The sequence below is a fragment of the Hypanus sabinus genome, chromosome 7, assembly GCF_030144855.1.
Source record: "Hypanus sabinus isolate sHypSab1 chromosome 7, sHypSab1.hap1, whole genome shotgun sequence".
Lineage (NCBI taxonomy): Eukaryota > Metazoa > Chordata > Chondrichthyes > Myliobatiformes > Dasyatidae > Hypanus > Hypanus sabinus.
Window position 1 is genome coordinate 129,429,763 of NC_082712.1, and position 22,383 is coordinate 129,452,145.

General features: G+C 45.8%; 1 protein-coding gene across 2 annotated transcripts in view; it reads right to left on the reverse strand.

The window, feature by feature from the left end:
• gtf2h1 (general transcription factor IIH, polypeptide 1) overlaps nt 1-22,383 on the reverse strand; it is an 87,893-nt gene that overhangs the window by 9,493 nt on the left and 56,017 nt on the right. For both annotated transcript variants that reach the window (XM_059975589.1, XM_059975588.1), the window contains one exon: nt 14,692-14,784. In XM_059975589.1, coding sequence (XP_059831572.1) covers nt 14,692-14,784 — 93 coding nt within the window. The remainder of the gene's footprint in view (nt 1-14,691; nt 14,785-22,383) is intronic.

Genomic DNA, 22,383 nt, shown 5'->3' on the forward strand with positions numbered 1-22,383 from the left:
AAGCCTGCGGGGAATTGTGAGTACGTGCCCCTACAGCATCTGCGCCCGGGGAGGGCGGGATCAGGGAGGCTTTAAGTTCGAATAAAATCTTTCTTTAACTGCAGTTTACCGACTCCGTGTCGTTATTTTAGCGCTGCGTGTAGCACACCGCTACAATTGGTGACCCCGACGGTCCAAACGATTTTTGGACCAGAGATGAACGACGCTGCATCTGTTCATGCGGTTTCATTGAAACTGCCGGGTTTCTGGACACAGCGACTGAACCTATGGTTCCAGCAAGCAGAAGCCCAATTCCACGTTCGGCAGATAACCTCAGAGGACACAAGTTACTACTACGTGGTGAGCTCCCTCGACCAGGACACAGCGGCCCAGGTTGCGGAGTTCGTACAGTCTCCCCCAGCAGACGGCAAGTACACGAAATTCAAAGCCCTGCTCATAAGGACTTTCGGACTCTCACGGCGTGAGCGGGCTGCCCGTTTATTGCACCTGGATGGCTTGGGAGACAGACCTCCATCGGCTTTAATGAATGAGATGTTGTCTCTGGCCAGCAGACACAAACCCTGATTCATGTTTGAGCAGGCATTCCTGGAGCAGCTGCCGGAGGACATACGCCTGCTGCTGTCCGACGCAGATTTCAATGACCCACAGAAGGTGGCTGCCCGGGCGGACTTGCTGTGGAATGCCAAGAAGGAGAGTGGGGCATCCATTGCACAGATCACCAGGCCACGCTCCCAGCAGCAAACCAGATCAGGCCTGGCCACAGAGCTTGCTAACCCCAGAGGCAGGGGTGAGGAGACCAACGAACACTGGTGCTTCTACCACTAGTGGTGGGGCGCAGAAGCCCGCCCTGCAAGTTCCCGGGAAACGCCAGGGCCAGCCACCGGTGATGGCTACGGCGGCTGGCCATCGGGATAGCCTCCTGTATGTGTGGGACAAGAGGTCGGGACGCTGTTTTTTGGTCGACACTGGTGTCGAGATCAGCGTCTTACCTCCGACGAGTTACGACACCCGCAACAGGGCACCGGGTCCCCCCCCCCGAGGGCCGTGAACGGCAGCACAGTAAGGACGTACGGCACCCGTATGGTGCAGCTACAGTTCTGCTCCAGCAGGTTCATGTGGGACTTCACCCTGACCGCCATAGCCCAACCGCTTCTGGGTGCGGATTTTTTGCAGGCTCACAGCCTGCTGGTCGACCTGCCGAGGCAGAGACTGGTCCACACCGAGACCTTTCGGACGTTCTCCCTGGGAGAAGCCCAGTTGCCAGCCCCACACCTCAACTCCATCACGCTATCCAACAACAACTTCACCAGAGTCCTGGCAGACTTCCCATCGGTTCTGTTACTGCAGTTCACGGCAGCCATGCCCCGACATGGCGTACAGCAGCACATCCCAACCCAGGGACCACCCCTCCACGCCCGTGCTCGGCGGCTTCCCCCGGAAAAGCTCCACCTGGCGAAGGAGGAGTTCAAGAGGATGGAGGAATTGGGGATTATCCGGCGGTCCGACAGCCCATGGGCCTCCCCCCTACACATGGTGCGCAAAGCGACAGGGGGCTGGAGACCATGCGGCGACTACCGCAGGCTGAACGAGGCTACCACACCGGACCGCTACCCTGTGCCGCACATTCAGGACTTTGCAGCAAACCTGCATGGTGCACGGATCTTCTCCAAGGTAGACCTCATCCGGGGATACCATCAAATCCCGATGCATCTGGACGACATCCCCAAAACGGCACTCATCACCCCATTCGGCCTTTTCGAGTTCATCCACATGCCGTTCGGCCTGAAGAATGCCGCACAGATGTTCCAGCGGTTAATGGACGCGGTGGGACGCGACCTGGACTTCGCATTCATCTATTTGGACGACATCCTCATAGCCAGCAGCAGTCGTCAGGAGCATCTGTCCCACCTCCGTCAACTCTATGCCCAACTGAGTGAGTACGGTCTAATAATTAACCCGGCCAAATGCCAGTTCGGGCTTGACACCATTGACTTCCTGGGCCACAGGATTACTAAAGACGGGGCGACCCCTCTGCCCGCTAAGGTAGATGCGGTCTGCCATTTCCCCCGACCCATCACGATCAAAGGCCTTCAGGAATTCGTAGGTATGGTCAATTTCTACCACTGCTTCCTCCCTTCAGCTGCCCGAATCATGCGCCCCCTGTTCGCCCTGATGTCGGGTCCGGGCAAGGACATTACCTGGGACGAGGAGTCCGCCGCCGCTTTCATTAAAACGAAAGAAGCCTTGGCAAACGCCGCGATGCTAGTGCACCCCAGAATGGACGCCCCTACCGCCCTCACAGTGGACACATTTAACACGGCAGTCAGTGGGGTACTGGACCAACTCATCGTGGGACGCTGACAACCCCTGGTATTTCTCAGCAAACACCTGCAGCCACCCGAGCTCAAATACAGTGCTTTTGACCAGGAACTGTTGGCGCTATACCTGGCAATCCGGCATTTCAGGTACTTCTTAGAAGGTAGGCCCTTCACAGTGTTCATGGACCACAAGCCGCTTACCTTTACATTCACGAAGGTGTCTGATCCCTAGTCGTCCTGCCGGCAGTGCCATCTGTCCTACATCTCTGAATACACGACGGATGTCCGGCACGTCTCGGGTAAGGACAATGTTGTGACGGACACGCTCTCTCACCCTAACATTCATGCCCTTTCCCAAGGGGTAGACTTTGAGGCGCTGGCAGAGGCGCAGCAGGCAGACGAGGAGATCCCGAGTTACAGAACCGCAGTCTCCGGTTTGCAGCTCCAGGACCTCCCTGTAGGCCCAAGTGAGAGGACCCTACTCTGTGACGTCGCCACTGGCCAGCCCCGTACCGGCACCTTGGCGGCGACGCGTTTTCGACTCCATTTATAACATAGCGCACCTCTCCATCAGGACTTCCGTCCGGATGGTCTCCAGCAGGTTCGTTTGGCACGGTCTCCGCAAGCAGGTCAGTGAATGGGCCAGAACGTGCATGCACTGCAGACGGCCAAGGTGCAGCAGCACACCAAAGCTCTGCCGCAGCAGTTCCACCCCACCCACCGGCGTTTTGACCACATTCGTGTGGATATCGTGGGCCCCCTGCCAGTGTCACGCGGAGCGCGGCACCTCCTGACTATCATGGACCGGTTCACAAGATGGCCAGCAGCGATTCCGCTCACCTACACCACCTCCAAGTCTTGCGCCCGGGCATTGATCGCCACCTGGGTGTCCCGCTTTGGTGTACCTGCCCACATTACCTCCGACAGAGGCGCCCAGTTCACCTCCAGCCTGTGGTCAGCTATGGTCAGCCTTTTGGGGACACAGCTGCACCACATCACTGCCTACCACCCACAGTCGAACGGCCTGGAGCGTTTCCACTGTCACCTAAAGTCGGCTCTCATGGCCCGCCTGAGTGGAGCTAACTGGGTGGACGAGCTTCCCTGGGTCCTACTTGGCATCCACACGGCGCCCAAAGATGATCTGCACGCCTCGTAGGCCGAGTTGATGTACGGCGCGCCCCTGGTTGTCCCCGGGGAGTTCATACCTGCCCCAAGGGGGAAAGAGGAAGAACCCGCAGCAGTCCTGGGCAGACTACGCGAGAGGCTCAGTGAACTGGCCACCATACCCACTTCGCAGCATGGGCAGAACCGAACCTACGTATCCAAAGACCTGCAAAACTGTAAGTTTGTGTTTGTACAAACGGGTGGGCATCCACCACCGCTGCAAAGGCCCTACGAGGGGCCGTTTACGGTGCTCAGGAACAATGGGTCCACATTCGTGCTGGACATTGGGGGGAGAGAGGAGGTTTTCACAGTGGACCGACTCAAACCGGCCCATGTGGACTTGGTGCAACCAGTCAATTTTCTGGCACCACGGCGCAGAGGCCGACCTCCCAAACCGGGTCCGGCCCAGACTGTGGACATTGGGGGGTGTATCACCGGTTCTGGGGGGGGGGGGGGGTTATGTGGCGACCCACTTCCCAGCGCACTCGAACCGGCTCACAAATAGCCAGCACGCCGGCACAAAGGCCAGTCCCAAAAGGGCACCAGGTCTGCTTCACCAACAAAGGGAAAAGCCTGCAGGGGATTGTGAGTACGTCCCCCTGCAGCAGCCGTGCCTGGGGAGGGCGGGATCAGGGAGGCTTTAAAGCAAGGCTGTGAAGTTCGAATAAAACTCTTTCTTTAACTGCAGTTTACCGACTCCATGTCGCTATTTTAGCGCTGCGTGTAGCTACAGTTACTTATAAACCTTTAGAAATTAATGAAACTTAAAAAAAATTTTTATACTGAACTATATCAATCAGAATCACAAAATAAGATTGCTGAGATAAATTTTTATCATAAATAACCCTTCCCAAATTAAATTTGGAAGAACGGAAAGGATTAGATATGCCCTTTCCATGAAAAGAGGTTGAAGCAGCTTTAGGATCACTTCAGAGTAATAAATCCCCAAGAGGTTTTCCTCCTGAATTTTATAAAAAATTTAAAGATTAAAGATTAATTCCTCCTTTTATGGAATTAATATATCAAGTGGAAAGAACGCATAAACTCCCACGATCTTTTTTTAACAGTGATCATAACTGTATTGCCAAAAAAAGATAGAGATCCTTTAAAACCAACATCATATAGGCCTATTTCTTTGTTGAATACAGAGTATAAAATAGTAGCAAAAATTTTATCTAATAGAATATCTAAATATTTACCAAAATTTACACATATGGATCAAACATGCTTTATTAAAAACAATCAATGGATAATATAACCCGGTTACTTAGTATAAATCAATTGGCACAAAAAAGAGAGGAAATGAGTGTGGCAGTTGCTTTGGATGCAGAAAAAGCATTTGATAGATTGGAAAAGGATTTTTTATTTAAGGTATTGGAAAAATATGAGTTAGGAAAATCTTTCATACAATGGATTAAAACCTTAAATACTAATCCTCAAGCTAAAGTAGTTACAAATGGTCAGATTTCAACACCATTTTGCTTAACAAGGTCAACTCGACAAGGCTGCCCATTATCACCTGCTTTATTTGTGTTGGCAATAGAACCATTAGCTGAATTAAATAGAACAGATTCAGACATTGGGGGCTTAAGAGTTAATCAAGAAGAATATAAAATTAATTTATTTGCTGATGATGTTCTGATTTATTTAACAAACCCATTGCAATCTTTGCAAAGATTATCTTTTAGATTGGAAGAATATGGAAACGCATCAGAGTATAAAGTAAATTGGGATAAAAGTGAAATTTTACCCCTTACCAAAGGAAATTGTAATCAATGTTGATTAGTAACTCAATTTCGATGGTCAATAAATGGGATAAAATATTTAGGTATTAGAGTTGATAATGATGTAAAAGATTTATATAAACAAAATTATTTGCCATTATTAAAAAAAATAAAAGAGGATCTTGATAAATGGATGATGTTATCAATAACATTAATAGGTAGAGTTAATGCTGTAAAAATGAATATATTTCCTAGATTGCAATATTTATTCCAAACTTTACCAATACAATTAACTCAGAAGTTTTTTCAAGAACTGAATAAATATGTAAGGAAATTTCTTTGGAAAGGAAAGATGTCAAGAATATCATTGGAAAAATTGACATGTAAATTTGATTTAGGAGGGTTACAACTTCCAAATTTTAAGAACTATTATAAAGCAAATCAACTTAGATTTATTGCGTCTTTTTTTGATGAAGGAAAACCGGCAAGGATTAGAATAGAATTAGATAAGATAGGAGAAAACATACCAGAAGATTTTATGTATAAATGGGAATCCAAATGGATACAGGAAAAAAAAGAATCTCCTATATTAAGACACTTATTTGATTTATGGAATAAGGTAAATATGGACGATGAGATAAAGAAATCTTTATTAGCAAAAAGAACTTTAATTCAAAATAGGCTTATTCCTTTTACAATGGATAATAAACTTTTACATAATTGGTTCCAAAAGGGGATTAAATATATAGGTGATTGTTTTGAAGGAGGTATATTGATGTCGCTTGATCAATTAAAAAATAAATATAAAATATCAAACAACACTCTTTTCTGTTATTTTCAATTAAAGGCTTATTTACAAGAAAAGCTGGGTCAAACAATGTTGATGCCAAAACCTAGTGAAGTAGAAATATTAATTCAAAAAGGAAAAATTAAAAAATTTACATCTTGTATGTATAATCTGATTCAAAAACAGACAATTAAATCAGGAATTCATAAATCAAGACAAAAATGGGAATCTGATTTGAATGTTAAAATTGATGGAAAAAGCTGGTCAAGATTATGTTCTGATAGTATGATAAATACAATAAATGTTTGACTTAGATTAATACAATATAATTTTTACATCAATTATATATAACACCACAGAAAATAAATAGATTAAATTCAAATATGTCTGACCAATGTTTTCGATGTAATAAAGAAATTGGTACTTTTTTACATTTTACTTGGTTGTGTTTTAAAATTCAACCATTTTGGATAAATCTAAGACTTCTATTAGAACAAATTACTGGAGCACAATTCCCACATAGTCCAATATTATTTTTATTAGGAGATATTGAAGGGACAATACCGAAACTTAAATTGAATAAGTATCAGAAAAAATTTATAAAAATTGCATTGGCAGTAGCCAAAAAAGTTATGCAGTTACTTGGAAATCTGATTTATATTTAACTATGTATCGTTGGAATAATGAAATATATAGTTGTATTCCACTTGAAAAAATTACATATAATCTAAGAAATTAATATGATATATTTTTGAAAATTTGGCTCCCATACCTACAAAAGATAGGATTAAATACATGGGTCCTTTGAAGATAAAATTATAAAGTAATTGGGGAAAGTAAAAATAAATATTAAAATTATTTTGAACTCCATGGAGCATGTGGGGATCCTCCGATATCCAGGCAATCTTTCTCCTTTCTTTTTTTTTCTTTCTTTAGATAAGGGTTAAGGGGGGAAGGGTTAAGGAGGGGAGGGTTAAGGGAAGGGGGGAGGATTAATATTATTTTTCTCTTTCTTACTATTTTATCATCACACTTATTCTTTGTAATTTTCTAAAAATTTAATAAATAAGAAATTGTGGCTCATTTGGAAATGCTGTCAGAATCGTTCGATGGATATTTTGCTGCTGGAGACCGGAAGATTTCAGAAGGATGGATCATGAATCCATATTCCTACAATTTGGAGAAAATGTCTGATGATGAAGAGCTGAAGGAAGATCTTATTGATTTGCGGACAAATCGAGCTCTTGAAATGCAATTTGAAAGCAAGACTTTGGAGGAGTTTTGGTGTGCAGCACTGGATATGTTCCCAAGACTTGGTGGAAAAGCACTCCGTGTCCTCATTCCATTTGCAACAACATACTTGTGTGAATCTGGATTCAGTTCTCTTTTGTCAATCAAGACAAAATCTAGGAATCGCCTGAATCCACAGCCAGACCTGTGGATCGCAGTCAGCAAGAAAGATCCATGTTTTGACCAAATCATGAATGAGAAGCAGGAGCAAAGAAGTCATTGAATTTAATGTTCACAATTGGGATTGATTTTACTGTTTACAATTTTTTCTGAATAAATTAGAATCTAATTACTCAATTCATACTTGCATTTTATGCACTGTTAAAAGCTTATTTTTTTAAGTTCAGTTTGTTCACCCACAGTATTGTATGTGGTTCAATAATTAGAAATTAGACTTCTTCATTGTCAAATGTGATATTGTGGCGGTGTGCTACACAAAGCGCTGAAATAACGACACGCAGTCGATGAGCTGCAGTTGAAAAAGAGGTTTATTCAAACTTCGCGGCCTCGCTTTAAAGCCTTCCTGATCCTGCCCTCCCCGGGCGGGAATGCTGCAAGAGGCGCGTATTCACAGTCCCATCCCGCGCGTGGGCTTTTCCCCTTGCAGGTGAAGCAGACTTGGCGCCCTTTTTGGGACTGGCCTCAATGCTGGCGCGCGCCGATTTGTGAGCAGGTTTGAGTGCGCTGGGAAGTGGGTCGCCACATAACCCACCCCCCCCCCCCAGAACCGGTGATACACCCCCCCCAATGTCCACAGACTGGGATAGACTCTGTTTGGGAGGTCTGCCTCTGCGCCACGGTGCCGGAATCTCGACCAGCTGCGCCACATCCACATGGGCTGGTTTGAGTCGGTCCACCGTGAAAACCTCCTCTCCCTCCCCCCCCCCCAATGTCCAGCATGAATGTGGACCCGTTGTTTTTGATCACCGTAAACAGCCCCTCGTAGGGCCGTTGTAGTGGTGCCCGATGTCCGCCCCGTCGTACAAAAACAATCTTACAGTTCTGCAGGTCTTTGGATACGTAGGTCGGGTTCTGCCAATGCTGCGAAGTGGGTATGGGGGCCAGGTTACCGAGCCTCTCGCATAGTCTGCCCAGGACTGCTGCGAGTTCTTCCTCTTGCCCCCTTGGGGCTGGTATGAACTCCCCTGGGACGACCAGGGGTGCGCCGTACACCAACTCGGCCGAAGAAGTGTGCAGATTTTCTTTAGGCGCCATGCGGATTCCGAGCAGGACCCAGGGAAGCTCGTCCACCCAGTTAGGTCCTCTCAGGCGGGCCATGAGAGTCGATTTCAGGTGACGGTGGAAACGCTCCACCAGTCCATTCGACTGTGGGTGGTAAGCAGTTGTGTGGTGCAGCTGTGTCCCCAAAAGGCTGGCCATAGCTGACCACAGGCTGGAGGTGAACTGGGCGCCTCTGTCAGAGGTAATGTGGGCCGGTACACCGAAGTGAGATACCCAGGTGGCGATCAGTGCCCGGGCGCAAGATTTGGAGGTGGTGTCGGTGAGCGGGATCGCCTCTGGCTATCTTGTGAACCGGTCCAATATAGTGAGGAGGTGCCGTGCATGCATATTTTGGCCCATTCACTGACCTGCTTGCGGAGTCCGTGCCAAACGAACCTGTTGGAGACCATCCGGACGGTTGTCCTGATGGAGGGGTGCGCTAAGTTATGAATGGAGCTGAAAACGTGCTGCCGCCAGGCTGCTGGGATGACGGGGCGGGGTTGGCCGGTGGTGACGTCACAGAGTAGGTTCCTCTCACCTGGGCCTACAGGGAGGTCCTGGAGCTGCAAACCAGAGACTGCGGTTCTGTAACTTGGGTTCTCCTCGTCTGCCTGCTGCGCCTCCACCATTGCTTCATAGTCTACCCCTTGGGACAGGGCTTGAATGGTAGGGCGAGAGAGAGCGTCCACCACGACATTGTCCTTTCCCCGAGACATGCCAGACATCTGTCGTGTATTCAGAGATGTAAGACAGATGTCGCTGCTGGCGGGACAACCAGGGATTGGACACCTTCGTGAATGCAAAGGTAAGCGATTTGTGGTCCGTGAACGCAGTTAAGGGCCTACCTTCTAAGAAGTATCTGAAATGCCTGATTGCCAGGTATAGCGCCAACAGTTCGAGGTCGAAAGCACTGTACTTGAGCTTGGGTGGTCGCAGGTGTTTGCTGAAAAATGCCAGGGGTTGCCAGCGACCCTCGATGAGTTGTTCCAGCACCCCACCGACTGCCGTGTTAGATGCATCCACTGTGAGGGCGGTAGGGACGTCCATTCTGGGGTGCACTAGCAGCGCGGCGTTTGCCAAGGCTTCTTTCATTTTAATGAAAGCGGCGGCGGACTCCTCTTCCCAGGTAATGTCCTTGCCATTACCCATCATCAGGGCAAACAGGGGGCGCGTGATTCGGGCAGCTGAAGGGAGGAAGCAGTGGTAGAAATTTACCATACCCACGAATTCCTGAAGGCCTTTGATCGTGTTGGGTCAGGGGAAATGGCGGACTGCGTCTACCTTAGCAGGCAGAGGGGTTGCCCCGTCTTTATTAACCCTGTGGCCCAGGAAGTCGATGGTGTCGAGCCCGAACTGGCATTTGGCCGGGTTGATTGTCAGGCCGTATTCACTCAGTTGGGCGTAGAGTTGACGGAGGTGGGACAGATGCTCCTGACGACTGCTGCTGGCTATGAGGATGTCGTCCAAATAGATGAAAGCGAAGTCCAGGTCGCGTCCCACCACGTCCATTAACCGCTGAAACGTCTGTGCGGCATTCTTTAGGCTGAACGGCATGCGGAGGGACTCGAAAAGGCCGAAAGGGGTGATGTGTGCCGTTTTGGGGACGTCGTCCAGATGCATCGGGATTTGATGGTATCCCTGGACGAGGTCTACCTTGGAGAAGATCCGTGCGCCGTGCAGGTTTGCTGCAAAATCCTATATGTGCGGCACAGGGTAGCGGTCTGGTGTTGTAGCCTCGTTCAGCATGCAGTAGTCGCCGCATGGTCTCCAGCCCCCTGATGCGTTGGGCACCATGTGCAGGGGGGAGGAGGCCCATGGGCTGTCGGACCGCTGTATGATCCCCAATTCCTCCATCCTCTTGAACTCCTCCTTCACCAGTCGGAGCTTGTCCGGGGAAAGCCTTCGAGCACGGGTGTGGAAGGGTGGTCCCTGTGTTGGGATGTGATGCTGTACGCCGTGCCTGGGTTGGCTGCCGTGAACTGCGGTGCCAGAACCGATGGGAAATCCGCCAGGACTCTGGTGAAGTCATTGTCGGACAGGGTGATGGAGTCTAGGTGTGGGGCTGGCAACTGGGCTTCACCCAGGGAGAACGTATGAAATGTCTCGGTGTGGGCCAGTCTCTTCCTTGGCAGGTCGACCAGTAGGCGCTGAGCCCGCAAAAAATCCTCCCCCAGGAGCGGTTGGGCTATGGCAGCCAATGTGAAGTCCCACGTGAACTGGCTGGAGCCGAACTGTAGCCGCACCGTACGGGTGCCGTAGGTCCTTACTGTGCTGCCGTCTGCGACCCTCAGGGTGGGACCTGGTGCCCTGTTGCGGGTGTCCTAACTCGTCGGAGGTAAGACGCTGAACTCGGCTCCGGTGTCAACCAAAAAGTGGCGTCCCGGCCGCTGGTCCCACACATACAGGAGGCTATCCTTGATGGCCAGCCGCCGGAGCCATCAGCGGCGGCTGGCCTTGGCGTTTCCTGGGAACTTGCAGGGCGGGCATCTGCGCCCCACCGCTGATGGTAGAAGCACCATTGTTTGTTGGTCTCCTCACCCCTCCCCCTAGGGTTAGTGGGCTCTGCTGCCGTGCCTGGTCTGGTCTGCTGCTGGGAGCGTGGCCTGGTGACCTGTGCGACAGACGCCCCACTCTCCTTCTTGGCTTTCCACAGCAAGTCCGCCCAGGCCGCCACCTTCCAGGGTTCGCTGAAATCCGATTCGGACGGCAGCAGGCGTATGTCTTCGGGCAGCTGCTCCAGGAATGCCTGCTCAAACATGAGGTAGGGCTTGTGTCCTCCGGCCAGGGACAGCATCTCGTTCATCAAAGCCGATGACGGTCTGTCTCCCAAACCATCCAGGTGCAGTAAGTGGGCAGCCCACTTGCGCCGTGAGAGTCAAAAGTCCTTATGAGCAGGGCTTTGAATTCCGTGTATTTGCCGTCCGCTGGGGGAGACTGTATGAACTCCTCAACCTGCGCCGCTGTTTCCTGGTCGAGGGAGCTCACCAGTAGTAGTAACGTGTGTCCTCCGAGGTTATCTGTCGAATGTGGAATTGGGCTTCTGCTTGCTGGAACCACAGGTGAGGTCGCAGCGTCCAGAAGCTTGGCCGTTTTAATGAAACTGCATGAACAGATGCGGCGTCGTTCATCTTCGGCTCAAATATCGTTTGGGCCGTTGGGGTCACTAATTGTGGTGGTGTGCTACAAGCAGCGCTGAAATAACGACACGCAGTCGATGAGCTGCAGTTGCAAAAGATTTATTCGAACTTAGCGGCCTCGCTTTAAAGCCTTCCTGATCCCACCCTCCCCGGGCGGGAATGCTGTAGGGGGCGCGTATTCACAGTCCCGTCCCGCACGCGGGCTTTTCCCCTTGCTGGTGAAGCAGACTTGGCGCCCTTTTTGAGACTGGCCTCAATCCCGGCGCGCGCCGGTTTGTGAGCCGGTTCGAGTGCGCTGGGAAGTGGGTCGCCACAATATTACTTTTGTAGGGGGTACGAACATTAATCAAATATTTCCTAGGGGTGTGGGGCATAGAAAAGGTTGGGAACCACTGGTCTAGGACCAGAGGGCACAGCCTCAGAATACAGGGTCATCAATTTAGAATAGAGTTGAGAAGGAAGCTCTTTAGCTAGCCTGTGGTGAGCCTGTGGAATTTTTTGCCACTGACAGTTGTCGAGGCCACATCATTGGGTATATTTAAAGCAGAGGTTTCTAGGTTCTTGGTTAGTCAGGGCGTCAAAAATTATGGGAAGAGGCAGGAGAATAGGGTTGAGAGGGGTAATAAGTCAACCAATAAATTGCAGAGCCTGTTTTTGCTCACGGTCATACAGAATGTTTAATAGTGAAAATGGTTAAAATAGTGACTGCAATATTTATTATGTGATTATGTAATTGAGGGTTCAAAATCAGAATCTATTTGGTTAAAATCAAAAAATAAAAGGAACTTCCTGTACATTACTTTGGAATATGTTACTGATTCTACTTCCTCAAGCGACTAAAGAAATTTGGCAACCCCCTGTTGACTCCTATTAATTTTTATCGATGCACCATAGAAACCATCCTATTTGGATGCGTAATGGCTTAGTATGTCAACTGCTTTGCATATGACCCGAAGAAACTGCAGAGGGTTGTGGATAGGGCTCAGCATATCACGGAAACTTCCCTTCCTCCATATACTCTTGTCTATGTCTCAGTCAGGGCAACCAGCGAAATCAAAGACCCCACCCACCCAGATATTCTTTCTTCTCCTGTTGCCCATTAGGTACAAAATTCTGAAAGCACATATAACCAGGCTAAAGGACAGCTTCTACCCTACTGTTATTTTATTTGTACGATAAGCTGGACGCCTGACTTTACAATAATCTATCACATTATGATCTTTTACCTTATTGAACTGCACTGCACTTTTTCTACATTTATCACACTTTATTTTGCATTGTTATTGTTTTATATTGTTCTATTTCAATGATTTGATATGTATGAACAGTATGCAAGACAAGCTATTCACTGCATCTTGGTATACGTGACAATAATAAACCAATTCCCCTTACCGGTAGTGAGGAAGAGGGAGGACTACTGAAATTGTTGAAAGTGAAAGACTTTAAATATTATAATAAAATAGCAAATGTGCTAAAATGTTGTTGAATTTCTCAAAGATACACAAGAAATTAACTTCATCATCATGTGACCTAGTCTCAGCCCAACGAGGTAGTAGTACTATGGAATGTGAAATGAAGAACCCCATATGCATCATGTTTCAGGGAGAGGGCATGAGGGAAGTGGGGATCTCAGTGTAATAAGGTTTGGAATAATGTTAGCATTTCTCACCTGAGAGTCACAAAACTGTTCAGTTTCAAGGTATTTTTAATTAAGCAGGCAGGGAAATGATCAAAATGGTACAATAGCAGTAATATAATGAATGCATTTTCCCTCTTTATAATCACGAGAACAAATACCTGCATTTTAGAATGCCTAAATAGTGCTGGAGATCCAAGAAATAAAGGAAGATAACGCTTTTTGATAAAACTATGAAATTTGGGTAGTTTTGCTGTATTCTTATGTTACAAGGTTTACACTTATAGAAAATACTCTGTGCCATTATTTTCTGTAATGTACAGCCACACCATCCGTCAAGAAGCTTACTTCATTCCCCACCTACATAAATTTGGAGTGCAAATTTTACTCCTCATCTCATTTTTGGGTTGTGATTTGTGGATTCTAGAAAAGTGAATTTCCTTTACCATAAAACAGGGGTTGTCTGCACCAGTTATCAGTGATGGAATTGGTGCATTTGCTGCTACTTATTATAAAATCATTTTCTAACAATTGACATGACAACAGGTTAATACCCAAACAACAGGTGAAGATCATGCATTTTGTGCAGACCTCAAAGAAGTCAAGAACATTAAAAAATGTTTGGGACCAAAATATTCCTTTTCAATGATTTTAGACACAACTTAAACCTTTGGTAGTGCTATTTCAACTTCTTTCCTGCAGGAAACATCATGGTTATATTATAGATCTAACAATGCAGAAGTTTAAACTGAGCACATGACAATTCTACAACAATGACTAGGAATTTTAACTTCAGTTAATTAATTTAGATTAAAAAGCTAGAACCAGAAATGTTGATCATGAAACAGACTGTTGCAAAAATCCACCTGGTTCATGAGTATTCTTTTGAAAAGGAAATCTGTTAATTGGTGTCCAATCTGCAAACCAAAGCAGTTGACTCTTTAAAAAAAACATATCTAGGATCAATAAGTTTTAACATTTAAAGACAATGGAAATTTGGAAAAGCATACCATTATCCATTTCCATACTTAAAGTGAACAAAGGAGGGTTTTGGATATTGAATGCCAACCTCCTTCAGATTTCTCACAGTATGATCCTCATTACAATGGAGATGGGAAATGAGGATATGAGATGAGGATATTTGCACAATGCTCAATTCCATTCTCAACATCCCAGGTAATGAGCAGCTACAATAAGTCCTCTTAGTTCAACATATGCAAAAATCAATGCCTTTATTTTCCATAAGTAATATTCACATTACCCAACTCTTGGGCAACGATCAACTCCAAAGAGTTAACTACATACCCTTGATATTAAGTATCAATGAAAATGGCACCCAATACATTAATGAATAAAATAATTCAATCCCTTGTACCAGGACACCATCATCGTGTATGCAATTGCTCAGACTCACATTTGTACTGATGTACAGTTTCTGTAGTTTCTCCCGAAATGGCCTTAGTTTTGTCATCTGGAATCTCTCCAGGTTATTCATCATCTTCCCAACCTGCCATACCAGACAAAAAAATAATTTTAGGCCTAATCGAAAAACAATTCTTGTGGAATAACCAACAAGTACTACTGAAGATGTTATGCTCAATTGTTATGCTCCAATAACATCGCAGCTTTTTGTTCTAAGTCAATATACTTATAAAGAACTTATATACTTATTACCAATTAGTTTCCAACTTTAGTCCACGAGATCACAGCATTAATTTGTCCAGGCCAAAAGGCAAGGCATGAAGAATTAGAAATAGACTTGCAGAAGGAAGTCATCACGAAAGAACGTGCTCCAGATCACCATCTGGTGGCATTCAGTACTATCATCCCCTCAAAACTAATCAATAAGTTTCAAGAACTGGGCATCGGTACCTCCTTGAGCAACTGAATCCTCTACTTCCTCAATTGCAGACCCCAGTCAGTTCGAATTGGCACAACATCTCCACAATCTCCATCAGTACAGGAGCACACAAGGCTGTGTGCTTAGCCACCCGTTCTACTCGCTTTACACTTCTGACTGTGTGGCTAAGCATAACTCCAATGCCATTTTCAAATTTGCTGACAACACCACTGTCATAGGCCAAATCAAAGGTGATGATGAATCGGCATATAGGAGGGAGATTGAAAATCTTACTGAGTGGTGCCACAATGACCTCAACAAGACCAAGGAGCAGATTATTCTGTTCAGGAGGAGAAAACCAGAGGTCCATGAGCCAGTCCTCAGAGGTGGAGAGGGTCAGCAACTTTAAATTCCTGAGGATTCGTCATGGGCTCAGTACGTAAGGGCAATTATGAAGAAAACATAGCAGCATGCTTTTTTAGCAACTTGCAAAGATTTGGCATAACATCTAAAACTTTGACAACCTTCCATAGATGTGTGGTGGAGAGCATATTGACTAGCTGTGTCACAGCCTGGTACAGGAACACAAAAGTCCTTGAACAGAAAATCTACAAAATTAGTGGATGCGGCCCAGTCCATCACCATCACCATCCCCACCACTGAGTACATGAACATGGGAGGGTTGTTGCAGGAAAGCAGCATCCATGACTAGACTCCCCACTACACAGGCTCTCTTCTCACTGTTGCCATCAAGAAGGTGGTACAGGAGCCTCAGGACTCACACCATTAGGTTCAGGAACTGTTATTACCCATAAACCATCAAGCTTTGGTACCAAAAGATATAACTTCACTTGCCCTGTTAATGAAATGTTCCCACAACCAATGGACTCACTTTCAAGGACTCTTCATCTCAAGTTCTTGATAGTTATTACTTATCAAGTAGACCCTCGGACCTACCTGGAGAATACCTGAGGAGGAAGGTAAAGCTGCACAAGCGCAGGTGACGTCAGCGACGAGCGCGGGCTTTAAAAAGCGACCCACTTTCAGGAGCGGGCAGCGGAGTGCGTAGGAGCAGAGTGCTGGCTCAGCAGGCTTCGGTGCAAGAGGACTTCGACAAGAAGCCTGTTTTTCATTTATTCTGACTAATCTAGGATCAGGTAGTGGGGGAGACAGTTAGAGCAGTGGTGTGCTCCGTATGCAGTATGTGGGAGGTCAGGGTCAACACAGTTGTTCCTGATGACCACACCTGCAACAGGTGCATCCAGCTGCAGCTCCTATCAGACCGAGTTAGGGAATTGGAGCAGGAGCTGGATGAACTACGGATCATTCGGGAGGCAGAGGCAGAGATAGATAAAAGTTATCGGGAGGCAGTCACACCGAAAAGACAGGAGGTAGGCAAATGGGTGACAGTCAAGAGAGGCAGGGGGGAGCAGACAGAGAGAGAAGAGCACCCCTGTGGCCATTCCCATCAAAAATAAGTATACCGTTTTGGATACTGTTGGTGGGGATGACCTACCAGGAACAAGCTGCAGTGGTCCTGTCTCTGGCACTGAGGTTGGACCCTTCACTAGGAAGGGGAGGAGGGAAGAGAAGAGAGCGGTATTGATAGGGGATTCTATAGTCAGGGGGGCAGATAGGAGATCTTGTGGGGATGATCAGGAGTCTCGAATGGTATGTTGCTTCCCTGGTGCCGGGGTCCGAGACATCTCAGATCGGGTGCAGGTTATTCTCGAGAGGGAGGGCAAGAATCCAGATGTTGTGGTCCATGTAGGGACCAATGATGTGGGTAGGATGAGTGAGGGGGTCCTGCGTAGGGTGTTCAGGGAGTTAGGTGCGAAGCTGAAGAGCAGGACCTCCAGGGTAACAATCTCAGGATTGCGACCTGTGCCACGTGCGAGTGAGGCAAGGAACAGAAGGATTATAAAGATTAATATGTGGCTGAGAGGATGGTGCAGGAGGGAGGGCTTCAGGTTTGTAGATAATTGGGCTTTGTTCCAGGGAAGGTGGGATCTGTTCCGAAGGGACGGTTTACACCTGAACTGGAGCGGTACTAACATTCTTACAGGGAAGTTTGCTAGTGCTTCTTGGGGGGGGTTTAAACTAAATTTGCAGGGGGCGGGGATCTAGAATGTGAGGGAGGATAGCGAGAGGAAGAATAAAGGACAGGTGGGGACTACACGGTTCCGGAATATTAAGTGTGTAGTAGAGGAAGGTGGGGCGGAACAAGTGATAATGAGGACTCATGTACAGAGGGATGGTCTGACGGAACATGGAGTTAAATGTATTGAAAGAATAAGTAAATTTAGGAAGGACAACAAAATTCTAGGGGCGTATAGCCCGATGGGAGTTCGGGGAGCTGGGTTAAGCACAATAGGCAGCAATTCAAACAGAGAGAGGAGAAATGGGTTAAAAATTCTATATCTGAATGCACAAAGTGTCAGAAATAAGGCGGATGAGCTTGAAGCCCAGGTGCGAATGGGTAACTATGATGTTGTTGGGATAACGGAGACATGGCTGCAGGGAGATCAGACCTGGGAAGTGAATGTACAAGGGTATACGTGCTATCGTAGGGACAGAAATGTGGGCAGAGGGGGTGGGGTGGCCCTGTTGGTGAGGAATGAGATCCAGTCCTTTGCAAGGGGGGGACATAGGGTCAGGAGAAGTAGAATCTGTGTGGATAGAGCTGAGGAACAGTAAGGACAAAAGGACCCAAATGGGTGTTGTCTACAGGCCACCAAACAGTAGCATGGATATTGGGTGCAAGCTGAATAGGGAGTTAACATTGGCATGTGGCAAAGGTAATGTCACAGTAGTTATGGGGGATTTCAACATGCAGGTGAACTGGGAGAATCAGGTTGGTGCTGGACCCCAGGATAGGGAGTTTGTAGCATGCCTACGGGATGCATTCTTGGAACAGCTTGTACGAGAGCCGACCAGGGACAAGGCTATTCTGGATTTAGTCTTGTGTAATGAACAGGATTTGATAAGCGATCTTGAAGTAAAGGAGCCATTAGGAGGTAGTGACCATAATATGGTAAGTTTTTATCCGCAATTTGAGAAGGATAAGGGCAGATCAGAGGTGTCAGTGTTGCAATTGAACAGGGGAAACTATGGAGACATGAGGGAGAAGCTAACCAACGTTAACTGGATGGATATCCTAGCAGAAAAGACAGTGGAACAGCAATGGCAGGTATTCTTGGGAATAATGCGCAGGGTGCAAAATCAATTCATCCCTCAGAGAAGGAAGGATTCAAAGGGGGGAAAGGGACCACAGTGGTTGACAAAGGAAGTCAGAAATTGCATAGCAATTAAAAAAAAAAGGAAGTATGACAGAGCTAAGGTGAGTGGGAGGACAGATGATTGGGAAATTTTTAAGGAACAACAGAAATTAACTAAAAAGGCAATGTGGGGAGAAAAAATGAGGTACGAACGCAAGCTAGCCAGGAATATAAAGGAGGATAGCAAAAGCTTTTTTAGGTATGTGAAGAGAAAGAAGATAGTTAAGAACAATGTTGGGCCCTTGAAGAATGAATTGGGTGAAATTGTTATGGGAAACAGAGAAATGGCAGAAGAATTTAATAAGTACTTTAGATCTGTCTTCACTAGGGAAAACACAAGCAATCTCCCAGATGTATGGATGGACCAAGATGAAACAGATTGACATTCGGAAGGAAACGGTGATGAGAAGACTGATGGGACTGAAGGCCAGATGGTCTGCACCCTAGGGTACTAAAGGAGGTGGCTCTGGAAATTGCGGATGCATTGGTAATCATTTTCCAATGTTCCTTAGATTCAGGATCAGTTCCTGAGGATTGGAGAATGGCTAATGTTATCCCACTTTTTAAAAAAGGAGGGAGGGAGAAAACAGAGAACTATCGACCTGTCAGCCTGACATCAGTGGTGGGAAAAATGCTAGAGTCCATTATTAAGGATGAAATAGTGGCATATCTAGATAGCAGTGATTGGATTGGGCCGAGCCAGCACGGATTTACCAAGGGTAAATCATGCTTGACTAATCTGTTGGAGTTTTTCGAGGATGTAACCAGGAAGTTAGACGGGGGAGATCCAGTGGATGTAGTGTACCTCGATTTTCAGAAGGCATTTGATAAGGTCCCACATAGAAGATTGGTGGGTAAAATCAAAGCTCAGGGCATCGGGGGGAAGGCATTGACATGGATAGAAAACTGGTTGGCAGATAGAAAGCAAAGGGTAGCGGTGAATGAGTGTTTCTCGGAATGGCAGGTGGTGACTGGTGGGGTGCCACAGGGCTCGGTATTGGGACCACAGCTGTATACCATTTATGTTAACAATTTGGATGAAGGCATAAAAAATGACATTGGCAAATTTGCTGATGATACTAAGCTGGGTGGCAGTGTGACATGTGATGAGGATGTTAGGAGAATTCAGGGTGACTTGGATAGGCTGGGTGAGTGGGCAGATACTTGGCAGATGGTGTTTAATGTGAATAAGTGTGAGGTTATCCACTTTGGGAGTAAGAACAGGAAGGCAGATTATTATCTGAACGGTGTAGAGTTGGGTAAGGGAGAAATACAAAGAGATCTTGGAGTCCTTGTTCATCAGTCACTGAAGGTGAATGAGCAAGTGCAGCAGGCAGTGAAGAAGGCTAATGGAATGTTGGCCTTTATTACAAAGGGAATTGAGTACAAGAGCAAGGAAATCCTCTTGCATTTGTACAGAGCCCTGGTGAGACCACACCTGGAGTATTGTGTACAGTTTTGGTCTCCAGGGTTAAGGAAGGACATCCTGGCTGTAGAGGAAGTGCAGCGTAGATTCATGAGGTTAATTCCTAGGATGTCCGTAATGTCTTACTCAGAGAGGTTAGAGAGACTGGGCTTGTACACGCTAGAATTAAGGAGATTGAGAGGGGATCTGATTGAAACATATAAGATTATTAAGGGATTGGACAAGATAGAGGCAGGAAATATGTTCCAGATGCTGGGAGAGTCCGGTACCAGAGGGCATGGTTTGAGAGTAAGGGGTGGGTCATTTAGGACAGAGTTAAGGAGAAACTTCTTCTCCCGGAGAGTTGTGGGGGTCTGGAATGCACTGCCTTGGAAGGTAGTGGAGGCCAATTCTCTGGATGCTTTCAAGAAGGAGCTAGATAGGTATCTTATGGATAGGGGAATCAAGGGTTATGGGGACAAGGCAGGAACAGGGTATTGATAGTGATTGATCAGTCATGATCTCAAAATGGCGGTGCAGGCTTGAAGGGCCGAATGGTCTACTTCTGCATTTATTGTCTATTGTCTATTTATTATTATTTATTTCTTTTTGTACGCCCACAAGAACATGAATCTCAGGGTTGTATATGGTGGCATGTATGTACAAATGTTTGTACTTTGATTATAAATTTACTTTGAACTTAAGGAAATTTATTGTGAAACTACAGAATTGAACTCTGCTGGTAATTACTCCGTTGTCAAATATTGTCATTCAATATTAATGGGTAAGGCTCACAGGTCATCAGCATCACAAATAACATCTGTACCACTTAGAGCATTACAGCTCTGTACAGGCTCTATAGACCACAATGTTATATCAAACTTTTAATCTATTCTAGGATCAATCTACCAGGGGTTCCCAGCCCTTCATATGCCATGGACCAATACCATTGAGCAAGGATTCAGGGTTGGGAACCCCTGAACCCTTCCCTCCCATATAGAGCTGCAATTTTCTATCTTCCATGTGCCTATCTCAGAGTCTCGTAAGTGTTCCTATTAGTGTTCCTATTATAACTGCCTCTACCAGCACCCCTGGCACATACCCCCCTGTACTTTCCTTCAGTCACCTTAAAATTACACTCCCTCATATTAGCTACTCAATCTATGCATTTTATTATCTTTTTCCTCATCCATCAAGTCACCTCTCATCCTCCTTCTCTCCAAAGAAAAAAGCACTAGCTTGCTCAAAATATCCTCTTAAGACATGCTCACTAATTCCGGTAGCATCCTGGTAAAGCTCCTCTGAATGCTCTCTAGAGCTCCAAAAAGGCAGGTCTTATACAGTAAATTGACAGGGAGACCTTCAATAAAAAACTCTAAGCCTCCCAAATAAAGACCAGTTGCAGTTCTCTATAGTTAAAGTTATTCAAAAGTAAACTAAATTACACAAATGAAATCTAAGTCCACAGGAAAACATTAAATTAAATTAGCTATTTAAGAAAATCACATTAAGTCCAAGGTGAGACCAACTAAAACCCTTAGGTTCTCAGCAGTCAAGGACTAAATTCGCAAAAAAGACTTTAATTCAAGAAATACTCATGTCCAAATCTAAATTATCTTGATTTTATCCTAATATTAGTCCTCTTTGTGAAAAATGCAAAAGTGGCGAGGCTTCTATCATTCATATGTACTGGACCTGTCTTAGTCTAGAGAAATTTTGGAGGGATGTTTTCTTAACTTTATCCTGTATTCCAAATCGCCACTTAGAACCTAACCCTTTAATTGCTCTTTTTGGTTTCTTGGTTGAGACAGATATACGTTTGAGTTTGACTAAACGTCGAATATTATCTTTTGCTTCTCTCCTAGCTAGACGTTTAATTCTTCTTAGATGGAGAGATGTTGCCCCACTTATGCATGCTCAATGGCTTAACAATATTATGTCCTGTTTAGATCTTGAAAAAATTCATTACTCAATTCTTAATTCGGACATAAAGTTTCATAAGGTCTAGGCACCTTTTATTGAGTATTTTCATAACTTTCCTTTTGACTAAGTTTCTTTTTCAGTCCCTTGCTTTCAGCTTTTTTTTTGGTAGTAGGCATTATTATCTTCTGTTTTTAATTGTATTTACAGTTTTGGGGGTTTAAATGTTCTGATTTATATTTCCTACATTTTGCTCTGGTTGGTCTGGAGTTTTTTTTTCTTGCGGGGGTGGGGGTGGATACTAACTTTACACATCTTCAATTTGGGTGCTTTTTCAATTATTATATTCTGTATTATATTACCATTGTATGTTTATCTTGCACTGTATTAATTTCCTATTTCATTCTTGGGGGTTTTTTTTGTAGTGTTGTAGAAAATGCATTTAAAAAATCAATTAAAAAAAAAGAGGTGACCAGAACTGATAACAATACTCCCAAGTGTGGTCTAAACAGGGCTTTATAGAGCTGCAACATTACCTCATGTTTCTTTAATTCAATCTTCCAACTAAAGAAGGCCAATACAGCATACACCTTCTTTAACAACGCTATCAACTTCCGTGGCAACTTTGAGGAACGTGGATCCTAGGATTTCTTTGTTCCTTCA